The sequence below is a fragment of the Pristis pectinata genome, chromosome 5 (genome assembly GCF_009764475.1).
Source record: "Pristis pectinata isolate sPriPec2 chromosome 5, sPriPec2.1.pri, whole genome shotgun sequence".
NCBI classification, from domain to species: domain Eukaryota; kingdom Metazoa; phylum Chordata; class Chondrichthyes; order Rhinopristiformes; family Pristidae; genus Pristis; species Pristis pectinata.
The window spans coordinates 92,636,567-92,664,029 of NC_067409.1; the positions used below are offsets into that span (position 1 = coordinate 92,636,567).

The 27,463-nt window shown below is 40.3% G+C and overlaps 1 protein-coding gene across 1 annotated transcript in view; it reads left to right on the plus strand.

The window, feature by feature from the left end:
* The window catches only part of tert (telomerase reverse transcriptase), a 47,461-nt gene extending 19,998 nt beyond the window's left edge, over positions 1 to 27,463 (plus strand). Inside the window, exons 9-17 of the mRNA XM_052015732.1 lie at positions 345 to 458; positions 641 to 712; positions 2,399 to 2,587; positions 7,065 to 7,191; positions 8,319 to 8,380; positions 15,918 to 16,042; positions 16,699 to 16,836; positions 25,499 to 25,612; positions 27,202 to 27,463. Of these exons, the coding sequence (XP_051871692.1) occupies positions 345 to 458; positions 641 to 712; positions 2,399 to 2,587; positions 7,065 to 7,191; positions 8,319 to 8,380; positions 15,918 to 16,042; positions 16,699 to 16,836; positions 25,499 to 25,602 (931 nt within the window). The 3' untranslated portion in view covers positions 25,603 to 25,612; positions 27,202 to 27,463. The remainder of the gene's footprint in view (positions 1 to 344; positions 459 to 640; positions 713 to 2,398; positions 2,588 to 7,064; positions 7,192 to 8,318; positions 8,381 to 15,917; positions 16,043 to 16,698; positions 16,837 to 25,498; positions 25,613 to 27,201) is intronic.

The following is a 27,463-nucleotide window of genomic DNA, read 5'->3' on the forward strand; positions in this document are numbered from 1 at the left end:
TACATTCTCTTGAGAGGCTCATTGATGTAAATATGTGCAGATATCTTTTACCATGAAAGGTGCATAATTGATGTTACCTGTATCTGAGACTGGAGGCTGTGTTTAAAGAATTCTTTAAGCTGTTGACTTAGTGTGTGTTTTTATGAAATGGCTCCACAAATACTCCTTCAAAATCTGCTAAGTCATTTCTTGAATCTGAAAATCAAAGCCATTTGCACTAAAAATCCAGTTTATTTATGAAAATGATTTGGGTGTTTTGTAAATGAACTTTGTGTATAATTGGAGTATCTATTAGATGAAAGAGAATGCAATTCAGTCTCAAAAGGCTCCTTTTGCTGTACCAGGTATTATGTGCAGTGCTGTGGAATACCGCAGGGTTCCCTGGTCTCAGCCTTGCTTTGTAGCTTGTGTTATGGGGATATGGAGAACAAGCTCTTCAGTGGAATTCAAGAGGATGGGTAAGTACTTTGTTCTTTTTCCCTAGATTTGGATTTATTTTAAATTAAGAAATAGAGCTTAATATTTTTGACATCTTTGGTAAAAATCTACTACAGAAAACAATTACATCTGGTTTTGAACATTGGCATTAATTTTCAGGTTTTTTTCCAATGATTGGTAAAAATGTATTTATTTTTCATAGGTTGATGATGCGATTGATTGATGACTTTTTGCTGGTTACACCACACTTGTTACTTGCTAAAAAGTTTCTAAGGTAGGTCAGATAGAGCAGTAACTGAGAGCTGAAAGATGAGCTTTTCATTCAACATTCCATGCACAATTGAAGAGTGGATTGGAGTTTCAATTCCACGTCACCTTACAATGTCTTTAGACTTATGTCTATAAGCACAGCGATCCTGGAGATGATGGGCAATCAGGTAGTTGATTGAACACCCTCACACTATGTTCTTTGTGTAGTGTGGAAAACCAGGAAACATTCCTTGTGTCTGTTTTGAAGCCACTGTGAATAGTTAGAATGTGCTTAGTTAGGCTGCAGATGACATCTGAAACTGTAAACTGGTAGGGCAGGTCCATATGATAAATTGCAGAAGTATTGCATTGCTGGGATTGGATGGAAAATGTTCATTAAGTGAAAGGTAGTGTCAGTTGATCTTCGAATCAAAATGGTGCAACCACTGGGGCTTTATATGAATAAGCGGGCTTTGTGTTTTAGAGAGCTGGTGGTGCACCAGCCATCTACAGCATCAGTGGATGTCTATGCTCATTGGTGCCTCTGGAATTTATAGCCTGGCTATATTGACTTTATTGGTGGCAATAGTTTGTCATTGGAGAATATAGTTGACCCCGTGGGTGGGTAGTTACCTTGACTGCCTGATGATCAAATGAGTGTTTTACACAGCTCCCCAAATAATTTCAATGCCATTGTCTGTGCTGTATTGCAAGGCCAGTTGAACTGGGTATTTATCTTGCCTCGTAACAAGGATTGTGGGCTATGACTTGCTATTCCAGTAAATTAAAAAGAAAATGTTTCAAGGTACTTTGTGTGCAGCAAGGAGGAGTATGGTGCCAGACCAAAGCACATGGAGCTGCAGCAATGAGGGAGAAAAACTAGAAAATTATCACTGCAATATTAACTCACTGAGTCAGCCACGTAGCATGTGGGCTTGAAATGTATTTGCCTATTGCTGGTGGTTGTGTTAAGAACTGGTAGCAAGTTGCTATTCATGGGTCAGTTCATCACTGACTTTCCCTTCTGTCTACTGTAGTTCGGAAGTTGGGAGCATGCTGGCTATTGTTGAAATGGGGCATGTACTTTGAAAACATATGTGGTTTGTTGTCTTTTATTGTACTTAGTTGTGATCTTTTAAGTTCATGTCATCTAAGTGAGTTTAAGTAAATGTATTATTTTTTATTTACTGCTTTTAAATGTCTCTTATTATCAAAGATATTTACAAGCATTTCCAAGCCTTTGACAGCAGGCCTGAAGGATGCTTGGATCCACAGAGCTGATGAAAGTCACTCTCTAACCCCTATGTTTCTTGTGCTGCACTGAAGGAAACTATCATTGACCTTGCACAACAGAAAGTGGAAAAAATTAATAAATTAAAAATTAATGCAGTTAAGTCAATGAATACTCAATGACTTTAACTTTGGTCTGTGTCAACCAAATTCTGTTTCTGTAAGAATGTGTATTATAGCCTACATGACACTTTATCCAACATACGCTGTTTCAATTTAAATTGTTTTGCTGCATCTGTGATGTAAATCAATGTTGAAACCAAGTTAGGGAGCTAAGTTATTATAAGTCATTCCAGAATTCATGGTGAAGCGTAGTTCCTGACTCAGTGACAGTTTTGTTTTCTATTGACATGAACTAATGCGCTTAGATCGGCGAGAACACCATACTAAATCATTCTGTTTATGTTCCTTAATGATCAAGAACTCTGGCTGCAGGAATCCCAGAGTATGGCTGCTTCATAAGTCCACATAAAACTGTAGTCAACTTTCCTGTTGATGAGGATCTTCCAGGCTGCAGTACAGCAAGATCCTTACCAGAACACTGTCTTTTTCCTTGGTGTGGTCTGCTATTCGACACACAGACACTGGAAGTCTACTGTGACTATTCCAGGTAGGAAGTTTATCATATCAGATTTGTTTACCAAGGTTCAGATCCTGAAGCTGCAAGCTGACAGTCTAGGCCTTGCAATTGGGAAAAGTAGGCAAGAAAAGAGAGTATTTGGGAGGGAGACTGCTGATGCACATGTGTGTTGTTGGTTATTAAGTGGGATATGCTGAAATTATCAGAAAGATTGGGTTTCTTGTCCCTCTTCTTGAATAAATGGGATAAAGAGTACATTTAAAAAGGAGCAAGCTTTTGTAGGGTGCACATTGGTTTAATTTCTGATCACTTTGTAGCTTTGTGTCTAACTTTATCTTGTCTTGCAAAGTAGTTTTAATAATTCTTCTGGTTTTTATTGTATTTCCAAATGTACCATTGTTTTCAAAGTTGTAAAGCTGGGATTCACATTTTCACTTGTCACATACTGCAGACAAAAATTCAGCAGCATTTCATTCCAAAGCGCACAAAACAGTGAATTTTAAGTTTCAGTATTAAAGTATATCAGTATCAATCATGGGATTTCATTTTAGAATTTGCCATTTGTTTTTGTTAATCTAGTTTAATAAAAACAGATGAATTGAAAAAATGTACCTACCTTGCTGGACCTCCTCACTGAGTGTGGTGTATTTGTACATTGAACTGATCAGTAAAGTGGTTGAGTTTTGGTTGTGTTTTAATTGATTTTTACATTCTGAAACACTGCATTATTCTAATTTTTTTTTCTCTTGTAGATCCCAGTTAGAATAACAATTACATTTACACATTAAATCTAACTGCTGTGCTACACTGGGAAATTTAGAAATTTAATACATAGAGATTTGCATAAGTTAGGTATGCACAAAGTTGGGTGATGGGTTAAACTGTGATAGCAGACTGGCAACATGTTAGTGTGTTCCCCTTTGTACAACTCGTACTGGAGTTGATGTTAACATGAAGAAGTTGGCTGTGACTGCTGAACAACTAACCTTGTAAGCTTAGTGTCTGGCTAACACTAACTCTCAGCCCACTATTGCTGTTGCAGGAGATGCCCTAGGCAGTAAAGAACAAAAAAGGTTTGTATTTCTGTTGAGCTCCTCACAGTCTTGGGATGCTCCAATCATTTCACGGTCAATTGAGGTTTTTAAAATGTAGTTCAGGTTATGGTGCAGTAAACACAGACCCAATCTCCACACAGTAAGATTACAAAAACAGCAGCTCTGTGTAGACTGGGTTTTATTTTCACAATAGGAGTTGAGGAATAACTATTGAACATGATGCCAGAGGGAGCTTCATTGCTTCTCTTCGAATATTGCAATGGAATTTTTTAGCTTGACTTGAGAGAGAGGATAGAGTTGCTCTCAGTGCATCAGCTGATCCAGGTACCATATTATATGGAATGGGCAGCTGTGTTATGTACATGAGCACCAAGCCTCTCCCAGAACTTTTTATCTTCTGCTGTTTTTAATTTGCTTCATAATTTCCACGTTTTCAGGGTTTGTCAATAAATTGGTTTCACTTTCCTGAAAAGAAGATTATTAGACATTTGGCTATAAGTTTACTTTGTTTCCATTAAGGGATGTGCACAGTGGGCTTCTGAATGTATCACATAGTGATAGTGTAGTTAAACCCACATCCATTCCCACAAACAGTCTCATGACTGAGGAGGACAGTGGTTTGCAGGTGTTGTCGGTATTCACGGTTCTCAGGCTGCTGGTTGCTTTCTTTCCCAGTACGTATAACTGGCTTGGTCGGCAACATGAGTAAGCCTCAATATTTAAAATTCTCACACTTGCCTTCAAGTTCTTCCAGGCCTCACCATTTCCTATCTCAGCAAGCTCTGGCCCCACAACTCCTGTGATTTATCTGTGTCCTTCCAATTGTGCCCCAGTCGCTTATTTCAATCCCTCTGCAATTGGCAATTACTACTAAGGGCCTAAACACTGGAACCACCTCCACTTCATCTCTACCTTTGGTCTGTCTGTGACAGGTCCTTAAAACTGAACACGTTGACTAAAATTTATCTTTACTGTTCTTCTGCCACCATAAATCTGGGTCTGGAGGATTATAAGGCTAATTGGAACAAGTTTAAGAAGGAAATTAGGAGAGCCAGAGGGGGCCATGAGAAGGCCTTGGTGGGCAGGATTAAGGAAAACCCCAAGGCATTCTACAAGTATGTGAAGAGCAAGAGGAGAAGACATGAAAGAATAGGACCTATCAAGTGTAACAGTGGGAAAGTGTGTATGGATCCAGAGGAAATAGCAGAGGAACTTAATGAATACTTAAGTATTCACTATGGAAAAGGATCTTGGTGATTGTAGTGATGACTTGCAGCAGACTGAAAAGCTTGAGCATGTAGATATTAAGAAAGAGGATGTGCTGGAGCTTTTGGAAAGCATCAAGTTGGATAAGTCGCCAGGACCGGATGAGATTTACCCCAGGATACTGTGGGAGGCGAGGAAGGAGATTGCTGAGCCTCTGGCGATGCTCTTTGCATCATCAATGGGGACGGGGGAGGGTTGTGAATGTTGTTCCTTTATTCAAGAAAGGGAGTAGAGATAGCCCAGGAAATATAGACCAGTGAGTCTTACTTCAGTGGTTGGTAAGTTGATGGAGAAGATCCTGAGAGGCAGGATTTATGAACATTTGGAGAGGTATAATATGATTAGAAATAGTCAGCATGGCTTTATCAAGGGCAGATCCTGCCTTACGAGCCTGATTGAATTTCTTGAGGATGTGACTAAATACATTGATGAAGGAAGAGCAGTAGATGTGGTGTATATGGATTTCAGCAAAGTATTTGATAAGGTGCCCTATGCAAGGCATGTTGAGAAAGTAAGGAGGTATGGGATCCAAGGGGACATTGCTTTGTGGATCCAGAACTGGCTTGCCCGCAGAAGGCAAAGAGTGGTTGTTGACGGGTCATATTCTGTATGGAGGTTGGTGACCAGTGGTGTGCCTCAGGGATCTGTTCTGGGACCCTTACTCTTCGTGATTTTTATAAATGACCTGGACGAAGAAGTGGAGGGATGGGTTAGTAAGTTTACTGATGACACAAAGGTTGGATGTGTTGTGGATAGTTTGGAGGGCTGTCAGAGGTTACTGGGGACATGGATAGGATGTAAAACTGGGCTGAGAAGTGGCAGATGGAGTTCAACCCAGATAAGTGTGAAGTGGTTCATTTTGGTAGGTCAAATATGATGGCAGAATATAGTATTAATGGTAAGACTCTTGGCAGTGTGGAGGATCAGAGGGATGTTGGGGTCCGAGTCCATAGGACACTCAAAGCAGCTTCATAGGTTGACTCTGTGGTTAAGAAGGCATATGGTGTATTGTCCTTCATCAATTGTAGAATTGAATTTAGGAGCCGAGAGGTAATGTTGCAGCTATGTAGGCCCCTGGTCAGACCCCACTTGGAGTACTGTGCTCAGTTCTGGTCACCTCACTACAGGAAGGATGTGGAAACTATAGAAAGGGTGCAGAAGTGATTTACAAGGATGTTGCCTTATGAAAACAGGTTGAGTGAACTCGGCCTTTTCTCCTTGGAACGATGGAGGATGAGAGGTGACCTGAAAGAGGTATATGAGATGATAAGAGGCATTGATCATGTGAATAGTCAGAGGCTTTTCCCCAGGGCTGAAATGGTGGCCACAAGAGGACCCAGGTTTAAGGTGCTGGGGAGTAGGTACAGAGGAGATGTCAGGGGTAAGGTTTTTACTCAGAGAGTGGTGAGTCCGTGGAATGGGCTGCCAGTAATGTTGGTGGAGGTGGATACGATAGGGTCTTTTAAGAGACTTCTGGATAGGTACATGGAGCTTAGAAAAATAGAGGGCTATGGCTAAACCTAGTAATTTTTAAGGTAGAGCCATGTTCGGCACAACTTTGTGGGCCAAAGGACCTGTATTGTGCTGTAGGTTTTATGTATTTCTAAATGGCTTGGTGTTGAATTTAGCTTAATATCATGCTTATGGAGCCTATTGAGGCATTTTACAATGTTAAATGTTCATTATACATTCAAATTGTTGCCTTTAAGTTATATATAAGATTATGACACAATCTGTTTGGTAATGCCTCTCTGTCACATGACAAAAGGGTATCATTTTCATTTCAGAAATATCCTTTGAAATTTATCAGCATCTTTTTGCATCAGCCTAAAATATTAATTTCACAGGATTCACTAGCCTTACTGATTGTTGTTTAAAATATACAAAATTATTATATTGCGGGTTCTGTAGGATGATTAAAATAATCCTTAATTTCATGGCTAAAAGCAAACCATATTTGCTAACTGCTTTGATGAACACTATTCCTGTAAGTTCTGGTTGTTAAAATCTTCTGCATAAGGAAAATACTTTAACCTTTTTGTGGTGGTTATTCAAAATTTTAACTCAGGCAGAATGATAAACAGCAGCTGGATTTGCTAACTATTTAAAAAAAATATATTCCAAAACTAAGAATTTGGAGTCTTTATTTCCATGGTACAATAACTTAATTATTTTCTTTAATTTAGTTACGCAAATATCTCCATTAGATCAAGTCTTACTTTCAACTGTAGTTCCAAAGCTGGACAAAATATGAAGAGAAAACTACTGGCTGTTTTGAAGCTGAAGTGTCACCATATCTTCCTAGATCTGGAGGTGAGGTCTGACTTGCCTCTCAAATACTACTTTTTCTCTCGGCATTTTCTTGCTGCTTTCTACGTGGTATATTTTGTATTAAACTCATTCAGTGCTTTCAACGCCCCTTGTTGTATACACCTCACAATGTAGATGCTGTAGTGGCAATATTTAACAGGTGCCTGCTCAGTTTATATTAAGACTTGACATTAAGGCTCTGAAAATTGTCACAGCTTTGCTGCCCATTCATCCTGGGGTGCTTCTGACACCATTTTGTTAAGTATTCTGTCATCCACTTGAAATGGGCTTATTTAATAAATATGAATTGGGGTCTTGTGAGTTTTCAGATTAAATGCCAACTTTACTTGCTGTGATGTCCTATTCATTGGGAAACATTGCAAACTGTTTTGAGGAAATTGCTCAATTGGCTAGCTTGTACCGGGTACTTGTTTGTTGGGAGTCACCAGTGCAGCATCTCTTTTAATTAATTAGTAACTCGATTTGCATCATGAAATTATATGTTAAGTACATTAACTACATTAACTAAAATTGCTCTATGATAATAACATTTTGGAAGTGACAAGTTGATAAGAGTTGATAATAGCAGGTGATGAATATGTGTGGCCATCTGAACCCTTTTTGACCCTTATGTAGAATTTTTCTTTGTATATCAGATTGCTCAAGCAGTCCTTATTCAAAGGGACATGAAGTGGTTTCTACCATTTCTGTTGTAATCGGTATTTATCTTTTACAACAAGATAGAATTGAACAAACAATAAGAACCTGCAATTAATCCATTTTTTTGTGTTTGAGTGTAGGGTTGCATTAAACTGCAGGGAAGCTTAAACTTTTGGATTTGGAATGAGTTTTGTTATTGAAGTTGATATTTAGTATATAATTCACAAAGATGCTAGTGCTTTATTTCAATATTGTCAGAAACCTACCTGAAATACCAAATGAGAAAATGGGTCTCCAAAACTCCCTCTGGTCTACTTGATACAGTTAATATAGTTCCATTTCTGGTTCAAATCTTAGTGTAATTGATCAGAGAGGAAAGGATGCAATATGCTTTGCATTGTCCTGCCAACAAAGGTATGGATGTATGGACCTGTTGCAAATCTCTCTCCATATGTTTTAATTTTCTGCAGGTCAATACACTGAGAACAGTTGCCATCAATGTTTATAAGATATTTCTTCTCCAGGCCTACAGGTACTCTCAAAAGTGGGATATCTTTTGTTTAATTTCACTGCTTAAAACTGAAATGCGCTATAAGATATATAGTTTGGGAACATTGGAATGGAAATAAATGAAAGTCCTTGAGGTTGTTTCAATGTGAAGTTTGCTATCTGATAATTATCTTGATTTGATGTGGCATTCAGTTATGTTTGTGCTCTCCTCTTCCAGCAACATGTCCCATTTGTAGTTGGAATATTTCAGCTAACCTGTGTGATTGAACACAAGGGGAAGTTCTTTTAAATGTGCCATTTTAGGAACTACACTAGAACCTGGTTGTGTTTAAGCAGTTAATAAACAGAATTCCATTGAATCTCCTGGTGGGGGTGGGTTGGGAAAGGTGTGTGCTAACATCAATAGTGTGAAGTCACCTAGAAGTTCCTTTTGTCTTCCTAGTTAACTATCCCTATCTGCATGCAAGCCCTCTGTTTCTCATGTACTCAGAGACTCAAATCTCTCTGGACACTAGCATTCATTAAATGTAAATAATGCTATGTTTTCCAGCTCTTCCTACTGAGGTTTATGACATCACACACACCTCTTAATTCTCCATTTGCCATCTTTCTGTTCACTTACTTAACCACTCTGCCCCCTTTTGCAGAGTCTTTATCTTCCTATCACCTATCTTTGATGAGAAGGTAAGGTTACTTGACCTTGTGTGGCTTAACGTCAAACTTGCATGTCATTTTTTGGGGCAGATTATTATCTAGATGGGGAGAAAATTCAAAGTACAGAAGTGCAAAGGGACTTGGGGGTCCTCATGCAGGATACCCTAAAGGTTAACCACCAGGTCGGATTGGTGGTAAGAAAAGCGAATGCTATGTTGGCATTCATTTCGAGAGGTATAACGTATAAAAGTAAGGAGGTGTTGATGAGGCTGTATGGGGCACTGGTGAGACCTCACTTGGAATACTGTGTGCCGTTTTGGGCCTCTTATCTTAGGAAGGAGGTACTGATGTTGGAGAGGGTTCAGAGAAGATTTACGAGGATGATTCCCGGAACGAAAGGGCTTACGTACGATGAGCAATTGTCGGCTCTTGGACTGTACTCATTGGAGTACAGAAGAATGAGAGGGAACCTCCCAGAAACATTTCGAGTGTTGAAAGGACTGGACAGAGTAGATGTGGCAAAGTTGTTTCCCTTGGTGGGTGAGTCCAGGACTAGAGGGCACAGTCTTAGAATTAGAGGGTACCCATTTAAAACAGAAATGAGAAGAAATTTCTTTAGCCAGAGGGTAGTGGATATATGGAATTCGTTGCCACATACAGCTGTAGAGGCCGGATCATTGGCATTTAAGGAGGAGATTGATAGGTATCTAATTAGTCAAGGTATCAAGGGATATGGGGAAAAGGCCAGAAAATGGGGCTAGATGGGAATAGTTTAGCTCATGATGAGGTAGCAGAGCAGACTTGATGGGCCGAATGGCCTACTTCTGTTCCTTTGACTTGTGATCTTGTGATTTTAACTCTGCTTCCCATTCCCACATCAACCTGTCATCAACATCTCATATTCCACTTGGGGAGCTTACTGCCCTTTGGTATTCCAATTTCAGGTAGCCCACATCCCCCGGTATTCTCCTCCCATACATGCTTGCCTGTCCACCACCTCCCTTTGTTCACCTTTCCCATCCCCTCTCCGTCTCCCCCCTCACAGTACCATTTGGCCGTCATCCCACTTCTCCACCCCCCCCCCCCCGCCCCCTTTCTCATCTGTTTTCGCCTACCAGCCTCTGTCCCACCCCTCCATTAGCAATATACTGGCTACCTTTCCTCTTCCCTCTCAGTCCTGATGCAGGGCCTTGACTGAAATGTCAACATATGGCCTCCACAGATGCTGCTTGACCTGCTGAGTTCTTCTAGTCTTCTGTTTTTTTTAAATTCCGAATTCCAGGATCTAGAGTCTCTTTTGTCTTCAGTGTCAATTTTAGTTTGGTAGCGTAACTGTAAAGTGCCTTGGGATATTTTGCTATGAAAAGGCAGAACATAAGTACAGTTTTTTATTGGTAGTGATGAGACAGTCTGTGGAGGAAGGAGAAAGAGATAGTTATATTTTTTTCAACAAGCAATATATTACTTTTCAAAGGCTTTCTACATGGTAGTGACTTGCCCTTTTAAAGGATGTGTGATGAAAGGATTGCTTATGACCTTGGTATATTCTTTGGTTTGAAAGGTGAAACACTTTCATATGAAGTATGAGTTGTATCTTTTTGTTGCTATGATACCACAGTCGTTTGATACCCAGGCTCCATCACCTACATTGTTGTGGTTATCCTTTTATGTGGTGTCTTTCTTTTTCAATCTTTCTATTAGTTTTCAAATTAATATAGATTAATATATAACATCAATGTTTGTACATGTACATGTAAGAGATCAGGAGAACAATCATAGCATAGATAATCATAAAGAACAATAAAATATAAAAAAAAGTAGATCCCACGATCTCTTAGTAAATGAATATAATATTAAAGAAAGGAAAGAAAAAGGTTTATTATATATATAAAAAAGGAAAAAATCCCCAAATCAATTAAAAAAATTATAAACAATATATCAAACCAATTTCATAAATTTGAAATTCAACCAATTTGAAAAATTTCAAAAAAAAGAAAAAAAAGACTGGACTGAAATTTCTCAGTAAAAACAGAGCAATATTATGTCGTCAACTCCGTTCCTTTAAATTAGAAAGTTATTGAAAGGGGATCTATATCATGTGAAAATATTGGTTAAGTGGACTCCAAATATCTTCAAATTTAAGCGAAGGATCAACAGTACCACTCCTAATTTTTTTTCCAAGTTTAAACATGATATAGTTTGAGAGAACCATTGAAAAGTAGTAGGGGTATTGGATCCTTCCATTTAAGCAAAATGGATCGTTTGGCCATTAATGTAACAAAGGCAATCATACGGTAAGCGGAAACAGATAAATGGCCAGACTCTATCCTTGGTAATCCAAAAATTGCAGTGATAGGGTGAGGTTGTAAATCAATATACAATACAGTTTAGATAATGTTAAAAATGTCTTTCCAATATTTTTCCAAAAGAGGACAGGACCAAAACATATGTGTCAAAGAAGCCACATTCGATTTACATCTGTCACATACAGGACTTAAATAGTGATTAAAAACGGGCTAGCTTATCTTTTGACATATGGGTCCTGCGAACTACTTTAAACTGTATCAAAGAGTGTCTGGCACACATTGAAGATGTATTAACTAAATGAAGAATTTTCTTCCATGTCTCTGTAGGTAAAGATGTCTGGAGTTCACTTTCCCATTCATTCTTAATTTTGTCCAGTGATTCTGGACGTATTTTCATAATTAAATCATAGATTATTGCTATCAAGCTCTTCTGATAAGGATTAAGACCTAAAATTTTTTCCGTAATTTCAGTTTTGTAAGGTGTTGGAAAAGAGGGTATAGCTTTTATCTGGTATCTCTGTGCCACTTGTACTTAACACCTAGGACCCATAACACCCATGACTCGCTTAACAATGATCCGAATCTGTTGCATTTTTTTTGTCAGTCCTCTTGTATTTCAGTAATTCAAAGTGACTACATGTCCTTTTCTGAGCCACTCACAAATTCATAACCCCCATTGTTGTGGGCCAGATTTATTGATGTAGGTGGACGTTTGTAGACAAGTGAACGATCACCTTTAATAATTTGTGGATTCATTTTGACTGCTAAAAATTTTAAAAGAGTCATCAGCCTAGTTATGTAATGTAATTTTCCCTCCACCACTGAGGACCTGTCCTTTGAAGAAAATAGAAATTGCAGTATTGTCTGATCAATTGCAGCAAAGGTATGAATCTAGCCATAGAGCATTTAATTGTGTGTTATGTTTTTTTAAAGCACTTGTATAACGACCCCAACAAACATTGTTTTAGGGAATATTGCCCACTATTCCCATTTCCTTCTATTTTAATTTTCCACACCTAGCACCTCCTGGGGCTAATATATGGATGGTTCATTTCAGCCGCATTTAAATATCAAACCCATACCCAGTCATACTTCTCATGAAAAGAGACCCTAGGACTCAACACCTCCCTCTGTAACTGGATCCTTGACTTTCTAACAAACAGACCACAATCAGTGAGGATAGGCAGCAATACCTCCGGCACGATTATTCTCAACACTGGTGCCCCACAAGACGGCGTTCTCAGCCCCCTACTCCCTATGCACTCATGACTGTGTGGCCAGATTCTGCTCTAACTTCATCTACAAGTTTGCAGATGATATCACCGTTGTAGGATGTATCTCAGACAACGATGAGGCGGAGTACAGGAAGGAGATAGAGAGCTTAGTGGAATGGTGTCATGACAACAACCTTTCCCTCAATGTCAACAAAACAAAAGAGCTGGTCATTGACTTCAGGAAAGGGGGCAGTGTACATGCACCTGTCTACATCAATGGTGCTGAGGTCGAGAGGGTTGAGAGCTTCAAGTTCTTGGGAGTGAACATCACCAACAGCCTGTCCTGGTCAAATCATGTAGATGCCACGACCAAGCAAGCTCACCAGTGCCTCTACTTCCTCAGGAGGCTAAAGAAATTTGGTTTGTCCCCTTCGACTCTCACCAACTTTTACTGATGCACCATAGAAAGCATCCTATCTGGATGTATCATGGCTTGGTATGGCAACTGCTCTGCCCAGGACTGCAAGAAACTGCAGAGAGTATGGACACAGCCCATTGCATCACGAACACCAGCTTCCCCTCCTTGGACTCTGTCTTTACCTCTTGTCTTGGTGAAGCAGCCAGCATAATCAAAGACCCCACCCACCCAGGACACTCTCTCTTCTCTCCTCTTCCATCGGGTAAAAGATACGGGAGCCTGAGGGCATGTACCACCAGACTTAAGGACAGCTTCTACCCCACTGTGATAAGACTATTGAATGGTTCCCTTATACAATGAGGTGGACTATGACCTCACGATCTACCTTGTTGTGACCTTGCACCTTATTGCACTGCACTTTCTCTGTAGCTGTGACACTTTACTGTTATTGTTTTACCTGTACTACATCAATGCATTCTGTACTAATGCAATGTAACTGCACTGTGTAATGAATTGACCTGTACGATCAGTTTGCAAGACAAGTTTTTCACTGTACCTCGGTACAAGCGACAATAATAAACCAATACCAATCCTAAAAGGTATGAGGTGTAGTGTTTTTATTTTGTCAGAAGCATCTGTGTAGGTGGGCAGAAATATTTATACATGTTGTTTAGGTATTTAAATTAAGGGGCCCATGATGTCAGTAGAAGCCTGACGCCATTGTTGGTCTTGGCTGGGCAATGTGTGGGGGGTGGTGCACTCCGCCCACTCTCACTTGGGCTGGAGCCTTTGGGCTGCCCGAGGGTTACTCTCCCCTCTCGCAGCCCAACAGTCCCGTGATACAGGAGGCACGCCTGGTGGTTGCGATCTGCCCAGCCAGAAGGATACAATCGTAGCTAATGCTCAAAAAAACCTCTCAAAACCAGAGTCCGTTGAGTGCTCTGTTAGTTTCCACTCCCTTTTTAGTCATGGAATCGGTGGTGGTTTGTGTCCAAACCAAAAGCTGTGTCTCTCTAAGAGACTGAAAACAAAGTTGTAGGCTGATATTGAGGGAGAGCTAAACTGTAATTTTCCGGGAGGCCCCACTTGTTCTCTCAGGCATAGAACATAGAACACTACAGCACAGTAAGGCCCTTCAGCCCACAATGTTGTGCCAACATTTCATCCTGCTCTAAGATCTATCTAACCCTTCCCTCCCACATCGCCCCCCCCCCATTTCTCTATCATTCGTATGTCTCTCTAAGAGTCTCTTAAATGTCCCTAATGTACCTGCCCCCACAACCTCTGCAGGCAGTGCGTTCCACGTACCCACTGCTCTGTGTAAAAAAAACATACACATCCCCCTTATATCTTCCTCCAATCACCTTAAAATTATGTCCCTTTGTGTTAGCCATTGTTGCCCTGGGAAAAAGTCTCTGACTGTCCACTCGTTCTACAATGTGCCTCTTATCTTGTACACCTCTATCAAGTCACCTCTCATGCTCCTCCTCTCCAAAGAGAAAAGCCCTAGCTCACTCAACCTATCTTCATAAAACATGCTCCCCAATCCAGGCAACATCCTGGTAAATCTCCTCTGCACCCTCTCTAAAGCTTCCACATTCTTCCTATAATGAGGTGACCAGGCAGATCCTGTGGCCACTATTTTGAAGAAGAGCAGGGAGATTGCCCCATTCTCCTGAGTAATACATATTCGTCACACCCCGTAGCTAAAACAGATCATCTGGCTCTTTACATATTACCATTTGTAGCTGCTGTGTTTTACAACTGTGTCTGTTTCAAACATAGTGAATTGAGCTGTAAGGCACTCCCTGAGGCTGTGACAGGTGCCATATAGCAACAGGTTTTCCCTACGGTTTACAGACCTCTTGTAAACCATCCTGTAGCTGTTTTTGAAACCAGTTTAATTGTCAGTGCTTAAGGCTGAGTAAATATCTCAGGGGAATTGCTTATTGGTACAATAAAACAAATTAACGTTTATGTATCAGCGTATCATAGTTTCAGGGTATTCTAAAGTGGTTTGGAACGAGTGAGTTACTTTTTGAGACCAATACAAGAGCCAGTTTGCCCATGGGAAAATCGAAAACGCTGCAGGCGCTAGAAATCTGAAACAAAAACAGATTTTCCCTTTGCTCTATTCACCGCTCTATTTCAGTATTTTCTGTTTCCAGTTTACACACAAGGTTCTACAAACAAATAAAATTCTGAAAATGGATTTAGTGGTCTTGGTTGAAGGAAGATTTTACAAGAATCGCTGATCATCTCTGATAGCTGTCACAGGATCATTTACATGCATCCGAACTGGAAGCCAGAGGCTTAGTTTAACATCTAACTATAATACCAAGTCCACTGTAACATTTCTTGGGATATTTTGTTGTTGAAATTTACCTTGTTTACATTTATTTTGAGGGGTACATAAAGACACTCGTACTTCAATCCAATAGTAAATCAACCAAGTAAAAATTGTAAAATTTGCGCTGTGATGCCTCTAATGGGTAATCTTTCAAAGCCAAGGTACATAAGAATTAATTGTAGTGCACTGTATTCTCTGTTTTTTAAGACTTCTTCGCATAGTTTTTAAACTTCTATAAAGAAAGATATGGATTTCATACTCCTACACTTGCAACAATCACAGTTAGCAATAACTGACAATATCTGGCAAATACAATTACTGACTTGCCGTTGTTTGATAATAATAGAAGAAGCAGCTGCTGTGTGTATTTTTGGTTTTACCATCATACAAATGATGCTGAAATAAATGGTCAAGTGGTAAATTTTGCTGTTACATTGGTAGAATTCTGCTCTTTGAATTAGTGCCATAGGATATTTTCATCCACCTAGGAAGAGAGAGGGGATGCAGTTCAGTTTTTTTTTGTAATTGATGGTGAATTGATACCTCTCCTGTGGCTGTGAACTGAGTGAGGACACATTTGCTGTTCCACTGATCTGACTTTTCTCTCCCATACTCAGATTCCATGCTTGTGTTTTGAGGCTTCCCTTTGGTCAAAGAATAAAGGACAATCCTTCATTCTTCCTTGATGTCATCTTTGACATTGTCACTTGTTGTTATACCATTCTTAAAGCTAAAAACCGAGGTGAGATTTTTAAACTTCCATAATGCGGGGTGTGGGAGGTGGTGGACTGATCAAGGTACCACAGAATGCTTGAATGCAGGATTAATGTTACCCTGCTTAGTTTTGCAGCATTTATATAGCTGATTTTCTGTAGCTGGGCATCTTGCATGAAATGGGATGTGTTTCTACTACCCCAGAAATAGCTATTGTGGTGAAAAATTGAGGGTAAACCATGGCTAATGCCACAAGCCACTATTTTCTTTAAAATAAAGGATTTTGCCACATGGTAAAAGGTAAATGATGTCAATGCACCTTATCAGCTTTAATTCATAAGCATGACGTTAACTGGGAACAGAAGACCATCTAAGTTTGTTCAGTGTCAGAAATGTTATCCAGAGGGAAAAAAAGTGAATGCATCAGTTTTTAGCAGGTTTTATTTGGTGTTAACCATGCATGCATTCTGGAACTTTTTGTAATGATTGCAGGATGATTTAAAAATTTCATCAAATCATTGAAAACATTTGAAAAGAAACAAAATGCATGCAAGCACAGCCAGTATTAATATTGTTGTCTATATCATCTGTTGATAGAGCTGACTTGTCTGCTTTCCATTAAGTAATTCTTAAAGAATAGTTTTAAAGAACTTATTTCATTTAATTTCTTTTTATTCTTTCCAGGGATTTCTTTAGGCTCCAAAGATGCTTCTGGCCCTTTTCCTTTTGAAGCTTCCCAATGGCTGTGCTGCTGTGCTTTCACTGTCAAACTGTCCAATCACAAGGCTGTTTACAAGTGTCTACTGGGACCTTTGAAAACCTGTAAGTAAATATTGATGAAAATTTCGCACCAACACTCGAACAGTGACAATCATGTATTGCTTTCTCTGATATAATTTGGAAAATATGATGGATGAGGGCCTAATGCCCGAGTTACATACTAAATTAAACAATCTGTTGAGTAAAAGCTGAGTATGTGTGTTCAGTATTATTTACAAATTGCCTCCCAAACATTGGAAATCCATTATATGTACTCTAGACAACCTTGTTTAAAACTGATGGGACAGATAGGGAGTAATTGAGAAAGATCAGGGAATAAAACAAATAAGCACCAAAGATGTAACAGACCTGTAAAGCAAGAAGAGGCAAGCAATACAAAATATGAATAGATTTGTTGATTCCTTTGTTCATTTCTTGTTTTTATCCATGAACTTGAAATTCAATAACACATTTTAGGTTGTTTATTTATGTAAGTGGGGGCGGTTGGATTGTTGGTTTGTGATTTTTGTATCAAGGCGTGACGGTGGTAGGTGAATGACTTCTGGCTGTTGCTCTGATTTTACAAGTATCTGGCACTTTTTATGGTTGTTTCCCGTTGTAAAGCTCTGCAGGGTGTAGCCTGAAAGACATTGCTCCCAGACATCAGCGCATTAGTAGGTTTACTCAACAAATGCAGCAAGATGGCTAAAATAAGAGTACAAGCTATCTGAAGGGGAAATGGAGGAAGAGGAGGAGTACTGGCAAGACGCTATATCTGGTTATGAAGTTAATGGAGCAATTATTGAACCTGAACCTTGATAACAAAGTATCGGAGACTGCCCTTCAGTAAGGATGTTATCGCTGAACTCTAGCTCTTGCCATGCAATTAAAACTGATGAGCAGGCCAAGGACAGCATTGCTAGTCGCTGTTAGGGTGATGTGGTAATAAATTATTACTTATCCTGGAACTGGAAATGGAAATATTTGAACTTGCAGTTTGTGGTTCACGCTGTGCTAGAAGGGGTCACCATGGTTTGCACAATGTCAACATTGCAGTTGGGGAGGCTGGTAGAAGGGGATGGCAGTGATTTGGTTAACTGGCAGGATGGTGCTGGTAGAAGGAGCAGGTATGTACTTCATGGGGCTGGTGTTACTCCTCCAGTGGGTGCCTCAGCAGTCCTGGCAATTACTCGAGGGCAGATTGCAGCGATGAGGGGAGCTGTTTTAACTTGGTCAGATCAACAAAAGAACTAAGTTGGCTTCCAGTTTGAAACCGATGGGCTCCAGTGCCAACTTGTTGTGAGACTCAGGCTTTCTGAGAGGCTTCCTAAAGCAGAAAGGAGTTCATTGTGCAAACAGCACCTGTTGTCTCCCCACCCCTCTGTGCTATACCCTGTCAAAGTCCTTCTCAGAATCTTCCTGCGCCACCCACCTGCAGAACAGTTCGTGTGCTGAGGAGGATGTGGTGGCAGATTAGGTATCGAAGGTTCCAAGCTCCTCAGTTGTTCCTACTGCTGGTCAAATAATGGTCATCGCCATGTCTTTTGGGGTTGGTCGTGCCTGTCCACTGCTAATTATCTCTTGTTGTGGCCAAATATGCACCAACTCCTCCTGCAAGAGAGCAGGAAGATCATCAGTGATTGTTGTGGAGTCTGTTCTGTCAGTGTGTCTGTCACAGTTAAATAGTTTCTCTCACTGATTGACCTGCAGCATCGACTATAGCCACAATGCAGCTCTGCTTCGAGAGATGGAGACCAGCTTAAACTGGTGCTGGCCATGTGATATATTGAACTCTTGCTGGTCCACACACAGTTTAGAGAGCAGGTAGGTGTGGTAGGAAGCAGAATTGTTCAAGGGGACAGGCTGCACATGGGTAGGGGCTCTCGAGCATTGCAACCCTTCTGCTTGGTGCTAACCAATTTTTCCCTCTGTCTGCCTCCCCTGCTAAAGAAACAGTTGGATAAAAAAGGACAGAGAGCTGAGAACCGGGCCAAGAGTGAATAGGTTATGAAAGAGAACAAGCTAAATTAGGAGGTGAATACCCGACCCAGGGATAGGTTTTGTGGTGATAGATTGAAGGCAAATGAATGGTCTAAATATTGGCAGTTCAACAGTTTCCAGACATTGGGGTGAGAACTGAGTTAGAAAGGAGAAAGATTTCTAACAGAGTAGGAATGGTGGATGAGTTGCGTAGTGTACACGTAAGTTGAGACAACTTTTAACTAAAGATCTTAAGAAATCGGAGCAGGAGTAGGTCAGTCAGTTCCTCAAGCCTGCTGAATCAGAAATTAGGTTTATTATCACTGACATATGATGTGAAATTTATTATTTTGCGGCAGCAGTACAGTGTAAAGACAAAAATCTATAAATTAAAAAAATAAATGGTGCAAAACAAAAGGAATAATGAGGTAGTGTTCATGGATTGTTCAGAATTCTGATGGCGGAGGGGAAGAAGCTGTTCCTGAATCATTAAGTTTGTGCCTTCAGGCTCCTGTACCTCCTCCCTGATGGTAGTAACGGGAAGAGGGCATGTCCCTGATGGTGAGGGTCCTTAATGATAGATGCCGCCTTCTTGAGGCACTGCCTCTTGAAGATATCCTTGATGGTGGGGAGAGTTGTGCCCGTGATGAAGCTGGCTGAGTCTACAACCCTCTGCAGCCTCTTGCAATCCTCTGCATTGGAGCCTCCATACCAGGCGGTGATGCAACCAGTCAGAATGCTCTCCACCATACATCTGTAGAAATCTGCAAGAGACTTAGGTGACATACCAAATCTCCTCAAATTCCTAAGAAAGTAGAGCTGCTGGTGTGCCGCCTTCATGATTGCATCAATGTGTTGGGCCCAGGATAGATCCTCTGAGATGTTGATGCCCAGGAACTTGAAGCTGCTCACCCTTTCCACCACTGACCCCTCAATGAGGACCGGTGTGTGTTCTCCCGACTTCCCCTTCCTGAAGTCCTTGGTCTTGCTGATGTTGAGTGCGAGGTTGTTGTTGTGACACCACTCAACCAGCTGATCTATCTCACTCCTGTAAGCTGCCTCATTGCCATCTGAGATTTTACCAACAAAAGTGGTGTCATCGGCGAATTTGTATGTGGTGTTTGAGCTGTGCTTAGCCACACAGTCGTGAGTGTAGAGAGAGTAGAGCAGTGGGCTAAGCATGCATCCTTGAGGTGCACCTGTGTTGATAGTCAGCGAGGAGGAGATCTTATTGCTGATTGTTGTGTCATTCAGTGAGATCACGGCTGATTCAGTGTTGGCTTCAACACCAGTTTCTTGCTCTCTCCCCATATTCCTTGACTACCATTTCTCAACTCCCCACCACCCCCCCCCCAAACCAGTAGTTCAAATGTCTGTGTCTGCCAGTGTCTCCCTGTGAATATATCCAGTGACTGTACCTCTACAGCTGTCTGGGATAGAAAATGCCACAGAGTCATGAGCCTCATCTCGAACTTAAATGAATGACCCCTTGTTCAGAAACGATGCCTTCTTGTTCTCGATAACCTTACTAGGGGAAGTATTCTCTCAGCAACCACCCTGTCACACCCTTCAGAATCTTGTATTTCAATTAGATCACCTTTCATTGGACATATTGGAGCATAAAAAAGTCTGTTCTACCTCTCAATGTCAACCCTGTCATCCCAGCAATCAATCTAGTGAACCCTCTCTGCGCTGCCTCTAACGCAAGCACACTCTTTCTTAAATATGGAGATCAAAACCATGTTCTAGGTGTGGTCTCACCAGTGATATCAAAGCTCCCTCACCTTTATACTGCATACCTCTTGCAATATTCCATTGTTCTTCCTAATTATTTGTTGTGCCTTCATGCCAACTGTGGAAGGAAGAATAAGAAAAGCAATTATTTAAATGGAATGAAACTACAAAATATTGTGTAACAAATGAATCTGAAGATCCAAGTGCTTGAAACACAAAGGGTTGGCACGAACTTAAATGAATGACCCCTTTTTCAGAAATGATGCCGCCTTGTTCTACATGGCCCATAAATTCCGGTTTTCTGTCTCCCCTCTTCCATGAATAGTGATGTTACATTTGCGATTTTTTTTCCAATCCTCTGGGGCCTCTTCAGAAGCTACAGGAATTTGGTAGATTACAACCAACACATCCGCCATTGCTGCAGCAATTTCCTTTAAATCCTCATGCCATCACGGCACTTGTTAGCCTGTACCCCTAATAGTTCACAGAGTACTTTTTCTGCAGTAATGGAGATTGTTTTAAGTTCCTCCCTCTCTATAGCCCCTTGATTGTTATTATTGGAATGAGTTCAGAAGAGAAGTGGCCATTTAGTATTGTTTTTTTAAAAAAAAACAATTCTACAGATTCTGGATATGGGAAGTTAAAACAGAAAGTGCTGGAAAGATTAGGCAGCATCTGTGAAGGGGAGTACTTGGTTAACTTTTGATCAGATGCTGCCTGACACACTATGTTTCCAGCATTGTTGTTTTTTTTCAGATTTTAAGTTGATTTTAACTCCAAAATAATTTCACTTGATTGGTTCTGTTGGTAACTTAAATGATCATTACTCAAAGATCTATATGGTGGCTTTATTAATAATGCGATACACAATAAAAATCCAGCCCCTCTTACTTGTTGGCTAGTTGATATCTTAAATCTCACTTTGGTCTAACATACTTGTGTACGTTTGGGACTGATATTTACCTCACTGCTGTAATAACTGCTCTCTTTCCATAAGCCATTAAGGTTCATTTTGGAGCATTAATTAAGAAAAAGATGTTGTTAGTTTGCTTTCTGAAGGGGTGAGATGGCACCTAATTGCCTTCTGTATGACATCATTTTAGTTAAACATTACCCTTTTTGTACAAGGTGGATTTCCTTCTATAATAAAATATCCGCAGTTAACACAGATGTGGGAATTTCCATTAATCAGCTAGCTGAAAAACAAAAGCTAAGTTTTCTCCAGGTTTGGAGCAAAGATTTTGCTTTATTTTGCCTCCTTTCCTCTCTTTTCAATGTCTGCTTTGTTTAACCTCTCCATCTGACAAGCATATTTGTTTTATGTTTTGATGGTGCATTTGATTTCTTATTTAGGATTAATCACCTGTGAGCGCATGTTAATTTAAGAAAGTTTCCAAGGATGTCTACTGTTGGTATAAATTTAAAAATGTGCTGTATCAGCTCCCTTTAGTGTTTGCTGCTCTTGAAATATGTTTTACTGATTACTTCAGTAAATATTATCGTCAGTGATGGTGTTAACATTCATTCACAATTCCATATTCACGATCACCATGATTCTGCTTGCTCTCAGTATCCTGTCTGTTTCTTCCCAATGTGATCTGATCTCTTTTGCAAACTTGTGGCATTTCTCAACCAGCCATGTAATTTTGCTTCTGAGCTATGCCCTGTTTTAGGGAGATGAGGAATGGGTATCCCTAGTGGCATGTTGTATCTATCCAGGTCTTCTACCATACCACCAGTCCTGTCAAGCGTTCAAATATGAACCGCTCAGGCTTCCCCTATTGTAATATGGTAACATGATGTAGAACAGAAATTAGTTATTCTACCATAAAAGAATAGAGTTCCTCTAGTGGTGATGCAGTATCCTCTGTTTCCTTTGTGGGTGGTGTGAGTCAGTTCCACCTCTGGTAGACTGATCTCCACCACACACACTCTGATCCAGTTGAAGTTGCGCAGTAGCCTTGCCATCTCCCATTGAATGTGAGCAGATTGTTATTAGTCCATTTTGACCTTGCCCCATGTGGGTAACTCTTCTCATGACACTGTCCTCCTTGACAAGATTGGAATCCAGAGTTGTGTAGTGTTCACCCCTCCATTTGTGAATATTCATTGCTTTGTATTGTGGCAATGGGGAGAAACCCTTGCTCATTGCTGGAACCATCAAAACCCTCTCTGTATATTGCAAATAAAAACAGGAAATCCTGGAAGTACTTATCAGGTCAGGCAGCATCTGTGGAAAGGCAAATAGAGTTAGTGTTTCAGGTTGAAGACCCCTTGTCAGAATTGTGTTGGATCCTGCAGCAGAAATGCACTTGAGTTGACAACCAGAGCATACAATAGGGTACTGTTCACCCACCCTGGGGCTTCTCCTTCCTCTATGCTTCTAATCATGTTTGTGTCTCATTTAGCCAATCATCCAAGGCCCATTAGCCGGACAAGCATTGGCTCAGGTTACTCAGGTTGCATCCTCACTTGAAGGTCGATTCGTGATGCAAGAATATAACTCCATCACCTTAATCATCTGGTTTGGACTTGGATCCCTGTGCCCCCAGTAGCTGTTCTCATTCCAGTGAGAATGAGAATATTTCTCATTTCAGTAAACATTTCATTTGCCAGCCCAGCATCCCTGGCAGTTTGCCATGTTAAATAGAGATGACCCAGTGTTTACTCCAGTCATCATGTCATTTATCAAACTGCGCTTCAGTCAATGGTAGTAGTGATAGCTGTTCACCTCCATGGCATTTGCCTGCAGACTACACCTGCCAGCCTTTGGTAGATTGCGGCTACCCATTCTCGGCACCATTGGGTAATCCTAAATATGTTAGGGCCAAAAACACTGATACAGTTTCACATCGCATAATTGGACCTTGTCCCGTAATGCTACCTCACACTCTGAGGAAAGTATGGACCTCTTGCTGCCTCGTATGTGGCTATGCTCCACCCTCCTTTTCACCAGGTCACACAGAAGAATCAGAATCGGGTTTATTATCACTGACTTGCATGATGTGAAATCTGTTGTCTTGCGGCAGCAGTACAGAGTAAAGGCATAAAGTTACTATAAATTACAAAAATAGGGCAAAAAAAGGAATAACGAGGTAGTGTTCATGGTATATGGACCGTTCAGAAATCTGATGGTGGAGGGGAAGAAGCTGTTTCTGAATCATCGAGTGTGGGTCTTCAGGCTCCTGTACCACCTCCCTGATGGTAGTAACATGAAGAGGGCATGTCCTGGATAGTGAGGGTCCTTAGAGATGGATGCCACCTTCTTGAGGTGCCACGTCTTGAAGATGTCCTCGATGGTGGGGAGAGTTGTGCCCGTGATGAAGTTGGCTGAGTCTAAGACCCTGTGCAGCCTCTTGCGAGCTTCCATACCAAAGTACGATGAAACCAGTCAGAATGCTGTCCACTGCACATCTATGGAAATTTGTAAAAGTCTTTGGTAACTTACTAAATCTCCTCGAACTCTTAACAAAGTAGAGCCTCTGGCGTGCCTTCTTCGTGATTGCATCAATGTGTTGGACGCAGGATAGATCCTCTGAGATGTTGATGCTCAGGAACTTGAAGCTGCTCACCCTTTCCTCTCAATGAGGACTAGTGTGTGTTCTCCCGAATTCCCCTTCCTGAAGTCCACAATCAATTCCTTGGTCTTACTGATGTTGAGTCTGAGGTGGTTGTTGCAACACCACTCAACATCTATCTCGCTCCTGTACACCTCCTTGTTGCCATTGTAAAGGCACTCTAAATAATGCAATGAATTATTGTTATTACTTTGTCATAATTATTAAGACGTGTTGCATCTGGGATCAATGTAACCATCACAAAGCTAATCATACTCTCCAGAATAATGGGGCAATTAGACAATAATTAGAACCATCTCATTAGGCTGCTTTACCCATCTTGCCCATATAGTGATGTACAAATAGATACAGAGCAGGCAGTTTGATTCACTGGGTAAGAAGTAATGACAATGTTGTTAAACAAAAATCTACAATGTTTTTCTGCTTCCTTCATCAGGAGCCTTCTGAAAGTTGTGAGGAGTGGATTTAGAGATAAATTTGTAGAAGGTGGAGAGTGTATTGGTTAGTTACTAATTGCAGATGGAGAACAGACTCGGGTCTGAAAGCTAGAGTCAATCTGAGGGTTAGCAAGTAGAGGAGATGACTGTTGGGATTGAAACTGGACATGTCTTTGAAAGCAGAGTTGCATGGCATGATATTGGTTGGTGTACAGAGAGTTTTGTGTTGACAGTGAAGAAGACACAGGCTGCAATGTGAATGTATTGAGTTTCAATGAACATCAGACTTTACAAAATGACCAAAATTAGACTTCCTTAATTCAATTCACAATACCTCTGTGATATTGCACAAGTAAAAAAAAAAGCTGAATCATTTCCATGGCAAGAACATATGGAGGAAGAATAGAAGTTCCTTATTTATTACCATCAATGAACCAAAGTTCAGAGTAAATGCCCCAAGTACTAAATGGCTGCGGTATTGAGAAACCATGCCCAAGGAACTTGGCCCCAGTATTAACTTCAGTCACCAATCAGCAGTTTCTTTCCTTATGGACTTTTCAATGCATGATTCACTTGTGATTGATTCAAACATATAATAGTTTTCTGGTCAATGGAGCAATAAACAATTTGCTGGAGGAACTTAGCAGGTCAAGCAGAATCTGTGGGAGGAAATGAATTGTCAACGTTTCAGATCAAAGCCCTGCATCAGGACTTGTGTCGCTTCTTATCAAGGCAACCCAGTTGGGACAGAATTTGAGAGCTTAAACTTAGGGCTGAACAATGGGGATGAGGAGAGGTAAAGATGAAGTCTTGTGACCTACTTTTCACACCCAGTATAACTTGCTCAGATATTGCTGTGCTTCCCGTGTTGTTTTTGTGGGATGTTGTCTTTTCACCATGCTTTTATAGCACCATGATGTATATATAAAAAGTTGAGAATGAAAATTTTTCTTAATTGCATTTTTAATGATCTAATTGCCGTGTTTCTGTTGAAAGGCAAAGCCAAATTGCAAAAGATTCTACCACGCTCCACAGTCCTGTTGTTACAGAATATAACCCAGCCATCTCTTCATCAGGATTTTGCTGCCATCTTGGACTAAAGCAGAATTGGTATGTTTTAAGTGTGAATAATTGTCAGCAATCTGAGTCATACAAGATGGAGGGAAACTATTCAGCTTTTTGAAAGAGCTATCTCAATAATCCTATTTGCCTGCCTCTTCATCATTGTTTTACAAACATTTCCCCTTCAAATTCTTTTCTAATTAGCTTTTAAAAGTTTCATATTGTATGTATTATCATTAAAATTTATAACGGTAAGAACATTTGCCATACAAATTTCACCAGAAGCAAATCCAGGATTGCTTTCTCATTAAAAACTTACTGATTGAGAAAGTTCTCATAAACATTTAAGGAAAATCCTTAATTTTCCCTTGAGCATATCATTTTTCTGGTTTGTAATAAGTTCATTGAAATCTCCCATTATCACTTCGTTTTAATTCCTTCATCTTTCTGAATTCTGTCTGCAAACTTGCTCCTCTCCTTCCTTCCCAACATCCAGTGGCCGATGGTGAGTATTCAGCAGCTACTTTGGAACTAGCCACTGGTATCACTCTTGCCTTTGCACCAGACAGTCGTAGATTGAACATTTGTGATTCCCACTCCAGGGATGTGAAGAATAAAAATGTAGGTAGATACTGCATTGCTCTACTGAATGAGTGCAGCACTGTTGGACACTAGGTTTAAGTGAGGCCTTGTCTGCTCTTTCAGATGGTTGTAAATGATCCCATGCCACCATTTGAAGAAGAGCAAATAGGGTTCACTGCTGGTGTCCTGATCGATGTGTACCCTCATCCACCAATCCTAAAGAAAACTCATTATCTGACCATTATCTCATTGCTGTTGCTGGGACTCCCCAGAAATTGGCTACTGCATTTCCTACCTGACAACACTGTCACACTCCTAAAGTTACGTCATTAGATGCAGAGGGGGTGGTGTTTGTTTGTGTAAATAATATTTAATATTCTATCAAGCAGAATCTTTGAACTGTTAAATACATAATCTTTTGCTGATGATACTCACGCTCCCACCTCTTTTGCCTCCTTTCTTTACCTTTCAGCCCAGCACATTAAGTTCCCAACCCTTTCTTGTTTGAGCCGGGTTTTTGTTGTTGCCACTGCTTTGAAGTCCTTTCTAATAATTTGTGTGTGCAGTTCACTGTAGATTACAGGGCTAATGCAAAAATACCAAACCTTCTCTTTGATGCTTCATGTTGTTGTCCCTTTCATTACCATATTAGTTTAAACCTATAGACCATATAGTCCTAAGAATCTAAAGCGCTCCATATTTCCTGTCATTTCTTTGCTTGCCTTGTCTTACTGCTGTTCGCAGGCCTGTATGGTGAATCTGCGAATAATCTACAAGTGACTTATTTTGCGAATGCTCCTCTCATTTCTGAAAGATTGGCTGCAGAAACTCCACCCTTTCTTGCATTAATAGCCCTAGCATGGGCCCTGAATTCTGGTGGTTCCAATTGCTTTCCTGTTCTGACTTTGTTCTGTGGTGTCTTTTATCATTTTGGCTATCAACAAAATAGTTTTGATTGGATCATATGGTGTTGAAGTGTTGATTCATTCAAAGTAACTCAGTTCAGCATATTTCATTTATTTTAAATTATTTGCTCCCCTTTTGTTTGTTCATAGGAAATACTTGGAATTCAAGGATCTAGCCAAGAGATTGAGTTAACACCAAGATGTTAATAGATTTCGCAGCACATGAACCTTTAATTGCAGTTGGAGATTTTTGCATTAGCCCTACAATCTACAGCATTTTATAAGTGTCTTATGCTGGTGAATGTTGATTTGCTCTATGCCTCGATAAGTGGGAATATGTGGAAAAGAATATTAATGATTTGTCACAGGATTACACAAGTTTATCGTAAAAGGAATTTACCTTTATGCCAAG